At 45.9% G+C, this 10,000-nt stretch overlaps 1 protein-coding gene across 2 annotated transcripts in view; it reads right to left on the bottom strand.

Annotated features, from left to right (window-relative positions):
• Positions 1-950: 950 nt before the first annotated feature.
• Positions 951-10,000, bottom strand: part of scube1 (signal peptide, CUB domain, EGF-like 1) — a 98,527-nt gene continuing 89,477 nt past the window's right edge. For both annotated transcript variants that reach the window (XM_061229456.1, XM_061229457.1), the window contains 8 exons: positions 8,445-8,648; positions 7,394-7,555; positions 5,382-5,549; positions 4,777-4,938; positions 4,010-4,207; positions 2,796-2,948; positions 2,094-2,173; positions 951-1,094 (listed from right to left, as the gene is read on the bottom strand). In XM_061229456.1, coding sequence (XP_061085440.1) covers positions 951-1,094; positions 2,094-2,173; positions 2,796-2,948; positions 4,010-4,207; positions 4,777-4,938; positions 5,382-5,549; positions 7,394-7,555; positions 8,445-8,648 — 1,271 coding nt within the window. The remainder of the gene's footprint in view (positions 1,095-2,093; positions 2,174-2,795; positions 2,949-4,009; positions 4,208-4,776; positions 4,939-5,381; positions 5,550-7,393; positions 7,556-8,444; positions 8,649-10,000) is intronic.

Here is a 10,000-nt window from a genome sequence, read left to right as displayed (position 1 = left end):
CTTTTTCCGAGTATTTCACATGGCACAATACAACAGACAAGCTCAGCAGAGTGTAGAAAAGTATTGCTCTGAATCCAAAACAATGACCTACGTGACCCAGGTCCGTGTGTGATGTGAGGGAATTAATAAGTGTCGTCCTGGTTACGTTCCAGACAGTAGGAGTGTCAGAGCAGGGCGTGGCTTTCTACAACCGAGGTGATAAACTTCTATACAACACAAACATACGGAAAATGTAACTTTTTTTTCTCTCTCTACAGTTTACAATATAAAATTCAAGTGCAATTAAAAAGTTCCAAATATTAGTTACATCACATACATATATATCTATTGTAACTTGTGTTACTTGCAGGTAGTTCTTTTTTTAAACCTTTGTATCTCTCTTTTTTACAATCTATAAAGACTTGTGTTTTGCGCGACCGAAAACTTTCCCCGCTGTTCCGTTGAGAAAGCGCAGGATGGTGGGTGAAAGGGTCATTTTTCATTCTCATTTTCCCATACTCGAAAAAGTTTATAAAAAAAAAAAATTAAGTGCACCAATTAATTTATAAGCTCAATCTTGTGCACATAAGGGGTTTAAAAAACAAATTAAGGATGTATATGTACACGCATATTAATGTACACATGCATACCGGCATTATATACATTCGCACACACTTGTACACACACACACACACACACACACACGCATGCACATTCAAACACACATATCACACATCCACGATATGGGACTGCAAGTTCTAGCATATAAATATTCCTTGGCATTAAAAAAAAAAACGAACAAAAAAAAAAAAAAAAACCTGGGAAAATGTTTAAAGTCAGAACGAGGACTACAGACGTCAGAAGGGGAGGGGGATTGCTTCCTGTTGGCGTGCGGCTAACGGACAGGAGCGCCGGCCTATCGGGGCGGGGCGTGGGGGGGTGGGGGGGGGTGCGTCGGGGGCGGGGCCGGACTATTTGTACGGCCGCAGAAACCTGGACACTTTGGAGCGGAGCAGTTTGATGAAGGAGCGTGGGAACATGTCCTTGGCTGTGTACTGGAAGTACTTCTGCGGGTGGGCCAGCACGTCGAACAGCGCCTTGATCAGCTTCTTGTCCTAGATGAGCGGATGCACACACACAGCGGGAGAGTTAAAGACGTCAGAGCAGCGTTAAACTCTGCCGTCTTTCGGGGGGAATTTTCAAACGGCTGACGTCAGATGAGGATGCGTGTCGCTGTGTGAAAACGATTTTTACTGGAGAGGAACTAAAAAAATGTAAAGATATGATCAACGTACACGCCCACTGGTACACAATGACGTCAATTCTCACAACAGCCTGTAGTGGTTAAGGTAAATGACTGGGACACGCAAGGTCAGTGGTTCAATCCCCGGTGTAGCCACAATAAGATCCGCACAGCCATTGGGCCCTTGAGCAAGGCCCTTAACCCTGCATTGCTCCAGGGGAGGACTGTCTCCTGCTTAGTCTAATCAACGGTACGTCGCTCTGGATAAGAGCGTCGACCAAATGACATAGAACGTAATATAATCATAAAAATCTAAAATCTTTGGTGTGAAAGTACACAAGTATTACAATTAAATATATGTATTTTTGGAATATATATATATGAAGAATTGGCTGAACTGAGGGAAAAATGAACTTTGATTTCAGCGCGTGCTTCAGGCCAGTGGATGACAGACGGGCGCTGTGTCCGGTGTGTGAGTGAGAGCATGGCTCCCTCTGCTGGTCACGCAGTCAACTGCATCACAATTTACACTCAGCCACATCACCCACACAAACGGACACAGTGTGCGCTTGCTCAGGAAACAACAACGCAGCAGATTATTTCTCATGCCAATTTCTCATAATCGGATTCTTTTCAGAATGGGTGGGGGGAGATGAAGAGGTACGACCCACACCCAAAACTGTTACAAGCAATCATAAACAAAAGTTTTACAAAAAAGCGCCATTTTTGACAAACGGTGTCTTCTTCAGGGTGTATGTACAATGTTGTTTTTTTGTCATAAAAAAAATAAAGCGTAATAGTGTGTTCAATGAGACTATGTTCCTCTTTACAGAATGTGTGTAGTAATGTGTGGCGATGGAAAGATACGTACTTTCAGTATTTCCTGGTGGTTTTCAGAGGCATACAGTCTTCCGTCTCTGACGATGTCTTCTATCAGCTGCTGATAGTCCTCTGTCACAAAACAGCACTGAGAAACATTACTATGGGAGCAAACGGAGGTGTGGGTGCCATCTTCAATTTTAAAGGTACAATAGGTCATTTTCGGACTTCTAACGGTCAAGAGAGGAATAGCAGCAACAAATACGCTCACAACACTGTTTATCCCTCCCCCTTCTCTGTGAACGCGCTGACGTTGAAACACTATTGGCTGTGGCAATTAGAACCAATTTTCAACCAATGAGCTTGAATTACTGCACAGCTATAGATGTTTTATTACAGAGTGTCGGGCCTTCAACTGCATATTTTGAAGCCCGAATTTAAGGACTATAAACACAGGCAGTCAACATGTCAGTGAGCCTTTTTCAATGCTAGGGAGGGATATACAGTGGTCTTGTAACAATGTTGGAACACAAAAATCTTACCTATTGTACCTTTAAAGACCATAGACACAGACAGACAGTGAGTGAACATGTCAGAGAGCCTTTTTCACTGATTTACAATAGTCTTGTAACACAAAGGACTATAGACACCTTTAAGGACCATAGACACCTTTAAGGACCATAGACACCTTTAAGGACCATAGACACAGACAGAGGGTGAGTGAGCGTGTCAGAGACCGCCGCGCGGACCGTACCGTCGTAGGTGACGTAGGGCACCTGGAAGCCCTTCCCGCTGTTGCCCTCGTTGGACTTGAACTGGATCCAGAGCTTGCGGGAGCGCGAGGTGAAGGCGATGGGCCGCTCGTAGGTCTGGCACGTCTCGTACGTGGTGATGGAGGTGGGGAGGGCTGTGAGGGGCGGCAAGGCGCCACGTTTAAACACCACCCCGCCCTGCGCTGCTCACTTACCAACTATCATTATCATCATCATTATTATTAATATTATCATCATCACCATCACCATCATCATCATCATCATCATCATTATCATCATCATCATCATTATTATTACTATTATCACCATCATCACCATCATCACCACCACCATCATTATCATTATCAACATCATCATTATTATTATTACTATTATCATCATCATCATCATCATCATCATCTCATCATCATCATCACCACCACCACCACCACCATCATCATCATCATTATCATCATTATTATTATTATTATTATTATTATCATTATTATTATCATCATCATCATCATCACCATCATCATTATTATTATTATTATTATTATTATTATTATTATCATTATCATTATTATCATCATCATCATTATTATTATCATCATCATTATCATTATTACTATCATCATCATCATCATCATTATTATTAATATTACCATTATTATTATTATTATTACTATTAATAGAGATGCAGCTTAAAGTATCAATCACTGATGAAGCTTCTTTTTGGCAATTACATCACAGACCACTCCCATCATAAGCGTGGAGTAGGAGTTGCACAATATTAGCACTTCTGTAACTGTGTCTTGATTGACAGGTGCTGTGCTTGATTGACAGGTGGTATGTATGCAAACACTGTGCTGTTGTCATGACGCTGTGCTTGAATGACAGGTGGCATTATGTAAACACCGCGCTGTTGTCGTGACACTGCGCTTGACTGACAGGTGGTATATATGTAAACGTGCTGTTGTCATGACGCGGTGCTTGTCTGACAGGTGGTATGTACGTTAAAGAGGTGCTGTTGCCGTGACGCTGTGCTTGACTGACAGGTGGCATTATGTAAACACTGTGCTCGTGTCATGATGTCATGCTTGTCTGACAGGTGGAATATATGTAAACGCTGTGCTGTTGCCATGACACCGGGTTGACTAACAGGCGGCACTTATGTACACGCGGTGCCGTTGCCGTGACGGCGTGCGGCCCGTACCGCTCTTGCGCATGACGAGCACGTCTCCACACTCATCCTCCATGGGGAGGAAGATCTCGGGGACCACGATGAGGATGCGTCTCTTGGGCGGGGGGTTGATGTTCCAGATGCAGTCCACGTTGGACGGGTAGTCCCCGGGGTAGTTGGGCGACTCGATGTAGCCCGTGTAGTCCCCCAGCTCACCGCCACACAGCTGGTCTGAACACACACACACACACACGCACACACACACACACGCACAGACACGCACACACATACCCACACGCACACACACACACGCACACGCACACGCACGCACGCGCACGCACACACATACCCACACACACACAGACACAGACACAGACACAGACACAGACACCATATACTGTAAGTTTTCTATTGCCGTCGCTGTCTCTATATGGTACAGGGATGGGCAAGACAGGCCGTATCTGGATTTCAGACCAACTTCTGCTCTTAATTGAATCATTGATATGATCTGTCATTTATCGCCACATTCACTGACAACAGCAGCTGATAAATATTCTTGTCTTGCCAGGGCAACTGGTGGCAGCAAAATCCTGCATACACACCAGGCCTCCAGGACTGGAGTTAAACCTGCATACACACCGGCCCTCCAGGAATGTAGTTAATCCTGAATACACACCGGCCCTCCAGGACTGGAGCTGCCCATCCCAGATACAGAACATACTCTACGGGAGCAGTAGGAGGGAGCTTCACAGCTCCTGCAGGAGGAGACGCAGACCGCGGGGGGGGGGGCGCACTCTTACTCTTGCAGTGCGACACGTTGGTGGCCCCGTCGAAGTCGGTGGTGGTGTTGCCGGGGCAGGTGATGCAGTAGTTCTGGCCGAACTCGGACTGGTAGGTCCCCACTGGGCAGCGGATACAGCGGTGGGTGCTGGAGTTGTAGTGGTGCCCAGGGGCGCAGTGCACTGTGGGTAAATAAAAATGCAGCTGAAAAAAAGAAAAACTGAACCAAAGCAAGGTTGTTGTTGTCTGAGTCTGCGCCCGAGCTTAAACCCACAGACACAGATTCTGCATAAAGGGAGTGTTAGAGGTAGTAATGTTGAGGGCAGACCATAGAGCCCAGCTAGGATTGCCGTTCACCGACAAACTAGAGCAGGGCCCTGGAGTCCAGTAACCCTGCTATCCTGTATTCCCCCCTCGAATCAGGACCGGTTTAAACCTGATACAGGAGAGTTAAAACCCTGGCCAATCAGTGGCACTAAAGACGACCTGAAAAGCAGTACTTTTCCATCCACTTCCTGGGAAATCTGTTGATTTTATGTCATCCTGTACCAGTGGGAGTGTACGTTGATCGAATGTTTGTCAACTCAGGCAGCGGCGTGCACCCTCGCGTGTGGGAAAGGCTCACCCTTGGCCTCGCAGTCCCTGAAGGACACGGCGCCCTCGTGTTTGGTCATCAGCCCCCCGCCGCAGGGGAAGCAGAGCACCCGCCCGGGCTCTGGCTGAAAGGTCCCGAGCGTGCAGGGCTGGCAGGGCCGGAACCCGTCCGACGAGAAGTGTCCCGGCGGGCACTGACCTGGGGAACGGGCATCAGTCATCCACTCGCCTCCGACACACACTCTCAACCTCCCGCCACCTCCCCCGACCTCCAGGAACACGCTGACGAGCCCTTTTAAAACGTTTTCATTCCTTTTTGTTCTCAAAATTGTAAGTCAGTGTTCTAGAACTCCACCCTCCTTCCATTACCAGTAGTGATTGTGACATCAGCATTGGAATTTTCATTTTAGAAAGCTTTTCAGTTAAGAAAATTCTAAATCAGAATGCTCAGTTAAGAATATTCTAATCAGAATGTTCAGTTACAAAGATTCTAATCAGAATGTTCAGTTAAGAATATTCTCATCAGAATGTTCAGTTAAGAATATTCTCATCAGAATGTTCAGTTAAGAATATTCTCATCAGAATGTTCAGGTAAGAATATTCTCATCAGAATGTTCAGTTAAGAATATTCTCATCAGAATGTTCAGTTAAGAATATTCTCATCAGAATGTTCAGTTAAGAAAATTATAATCAGAATGTTCAGCTAAGAATAATCCAATCAGAATGTTCAGTTGAGAATATTCTCATCAGAATGTTCAGTTAAGAATATTCTAATCAGAATGTTCAGTTCTAGAACATACTAACCAGCGTACGTGTGACCTCAGTTCAGGGGGTTAAAACAGAAATGACACAGTCTAGGTAGACTTGTATTGCCAGGCAATTGGTCAGTGCCGCTGTCAGCCTAATTTAGACCACTAGAGGGCCCCAAAGAATTGAGTATGAGCACCGAAAGAGCATCAAAGGATAAGGAAGCTAAACCTGTCAAATTTGTTTTGCATGTAATAGTCATTTTAAAGGTAATTGTCCATAAGTTAAGTGCCCCAGTCACCTCCTGGTGCTCCGGAGTGGCTGCTGCACTTTGCGGTAATTGCGGACTGTAAGCGATCAGCACTGTAATTGCAGGCTCAGTAAAGACACGCGGTGAATTAGCGGCAGCCGCTGTAATGGCAGCGCTGTGCATGAGGTCCCTCTGATCACAGAGAGCAAAGCCACGGCCTAATTAGCCCATCAGACAGGGAATCAACATCCCCCCCCCAATCACCAGCCATGTTCTTCATTAGCTGTGTCTCCACTGGACCCATCCTTCAATTACAGGGCCACACACACACACACACACACACACACACACACACACAGAGACACTAGACACACACACACACACACACACACACACACACACACACACACACACTAAAGACACTAAACACACACACACACACACACACTAAAGACACACACACACTAAAGACACTAAACAGAGACACACACACACACACACACACACACACACACACACACTAAAGACACTAAACAGACACACAGACACACACATACACACACATACACTCACTCATACTCATACACACACACACACACACACAAAAGACACTAAACAGACACACAGACACACAAACACACACACACACTAAAGACACTAAACAAACACACACACACACTAAAGACACTAAACAGACACGCACACACACACACACTAAAGACACTGAACACATGCACACAGGTACATACACATGCACACAAACACACAAGCACACACACACACACAGGCATGCAAACACAGGCACACACACACACTAAACACACAGGCACGCAAACACACACACACACTAAACACACACAGAGGCATGTACACACAGGCGCACAAACACGCATATGCGCACACACATATTAACACACACTAAACACACTACACACAAGTACACACACACTACACACAAGTACACACACACTACACAGAGACACTACACACACTAGACACACTAGACACACACTACACACACACACACACACACACACACATCCTACCTCCACACTCGGACACGTTCTTGGCCCCTGCGATGCCCTGGATGTCGGTGCTGGGGCAGGGCTCACAGGTGAGCTGGCCGGGGGTGTCCTGGTAGGAGCCGGTGGGGCACAGCACACACTGCTCCTGCTCTCCGCTGTAGAAGCTTCCCACGCTGCAGCTGGCTAGGGGAGACAGCGGGGGGCAGGACACTCGACCTTAGACCCAATCTACACACCCCAGCACCATAGATACCCAACCCTAACCCTCTTAATCCTCCCATACACTCTACCTTAGACCCAATCTACACACCCCAGCACCATAGATACCCAACCCTAACCCTCTTAATCTTCCCATACACTCTACCATAGACATAATGAACACATCCCAGCACCATAGATACCCAACACTAACCCTCTTAATCCTCCCATACACTCTACCATAGACCTAATGTACACATCCCAGCACCATAGATACCCAATGCTAACCCTCTTAGTCCTCCCATACACTCTACCTTAGACCCAGAGCTATGTACCATAGATACTCTGTTACACCACGACAGCTGTCACACGACAGACTCCCGTAGACCCAATCTACACAGCTCAGCGCCATAGACTCCTAACCCACTTAGACCTCCCATACAGACCTCTTTACCATAGATACTGTTATACCACTACCACTGGGACCCAACAGACTCCCTTAGACCCAATCTACACAATACACCATAGATACTCTGTTATACCACTACGACTGGGATACAACAGACTCCCTTAGACCCAATCTACACAATACACCATAGATGCTCTGTTATACCACTACGACTGGGACACAACAGACACCCTTAAACGCAATCTACACAATACACCATAGATGCTCTGTTATACCACTACGACTGGGACACAACAGACTCCCTTAAACGCAATCTACACGATGTACCACAGATACTCTGGACTCCCTCTAAGAGTTCAGCAGCATAAACACTCCGTTACACCCCTCCAGCTGCCACAAAGCAGTGAAAAAGCAGTGAAGAGAAGTGACGCTGATGAAGGAAAGTGACACGCGGTGAGTACTCACTACACTTGCCCTCGCGCAGGACCTGGCCCGTGCTGCAGAAGTCCTGGTTGTCCGGGACGCGGGCGGGCTTCTGCGCCACCTCGTACTCCGTGCCCGAGAACTGGATGTAGAACTGCTGCTTGTTTATGGACTTTCTCAGGGTGCGCATCGCCATCTGCAACCTCTGCTTCATCTTCTCCCTCACGCAGTCGATGTTACAGGAGTCTGGATTAACACAGGCAGTCTATGTTACAGGGGTCTGCATTAACACAGACAGTCTATGTTACAGGGGTGTGCATTAACACAGACAGTCTATGTAACAGGAGTCTGCATTAACACAGACAGTCTATGTTACAGGAGTCTGCATTAACACAGACAGTCTATGTTACAGGGGTCTGCATTAACACAGACAGTCTATGTAACAGGAGTCTGCATTAACACAGACAGTCTATGTTACAGGAGTCTGCATTAACACAGACAGTCTATGTTACAGGGGTCTGCATTAACACAGGCAGTCTATGTTACAGGGGTCTGCATTAACAGAGACAGTCTATGTTACAGGAGTCTGCATTAACACAGACAGTCTATGTTACAGGAGACTGCATTAACACAGACAGTCGATGTTACAGGAGACTGCATTAACACAGAGACACACAGTCTATGTTACAGGAGACTGCATTAACACAGGCAGTCTATGTTACAGGAGTCTGCATTAACACAGACAGTCTATGTTACAGGAGTCTGCATTAACACAGACAGTCGATGTTACAGGAGACTGCATTAACACAGAGACACACAGTCTATGTTACAGGAGTCTGCATTAACACAGGCAGTCTATGTTACAGGAGTCTGCATTAACACAGACAGTCTATGTTACAGGAGTCTGCATTAACACACAGTCTATGTTACAGGAGACTGCATTAACACAGAGACAGTCTATGTTACAGGAGACTGCATTAACACAGAGACACACAGTCTATGTTACAGGAGTCTGCATTAACACAGGCAGTCTATGTTACAGGAGTCTGCATTAACACAGACAGTCTATGTTACAGGAGTCTGCATTAACACACAGTCTATGTTACAGGAGACTGCATTAACACAGACAGTCTATGTTACAGGAGTCTGCATTAACACAGAGACAGTCTATGTTACAGGAGTCTGCATTAACAGAGACAGTCTATGTTACAGGGGTCTGCAATAACACAGACAGTCTATGTTACAGGGGTCTGCATTAACACAGAGACAGTCTATGTTACAGGAGTCTACATTAACATAGACAGTCTATGTTACAGGGGTCTGCATTAACACAGAGACAGTCTATGTTACAGGAGTCTGCATTAACACAGACAGTCTATGTTACAGGGGTCTGCATTAACACAGAGACAGTCTATGTTACAGGTGTCTGCATTAACACAGAGACACACTGTCTATGTTACAGGAGTCTGCATTAACACAGAGACAGTCTATGTTACAGGAGTCTGCATTAACAGAGACAGTCTATGTAACAGGAGTCTGCATTAACACAGAGACAGTCTATGGTACAGGAGTCTGCATGAACACAGACAGTCTATGTT

This window comes from Conger conger, chromosome 19, assembly GCF_963514075.1.
Source record: "Conger conger chromosome 19, fConCon1.1, whole genome shotgun sequence".
Classification (NCBI taxonomy): domain Eukaryota; kingdom Metazoa; phylum Chordata; class Actinopteri; order Anguilliformes; family Congridae; genus Conger; species Conger conger.
The sequence above is the reverse complement of the archived record's forward strand: the minus strand, read 5'-3'. Positions and strand labels throughout refer to the sequence as shown.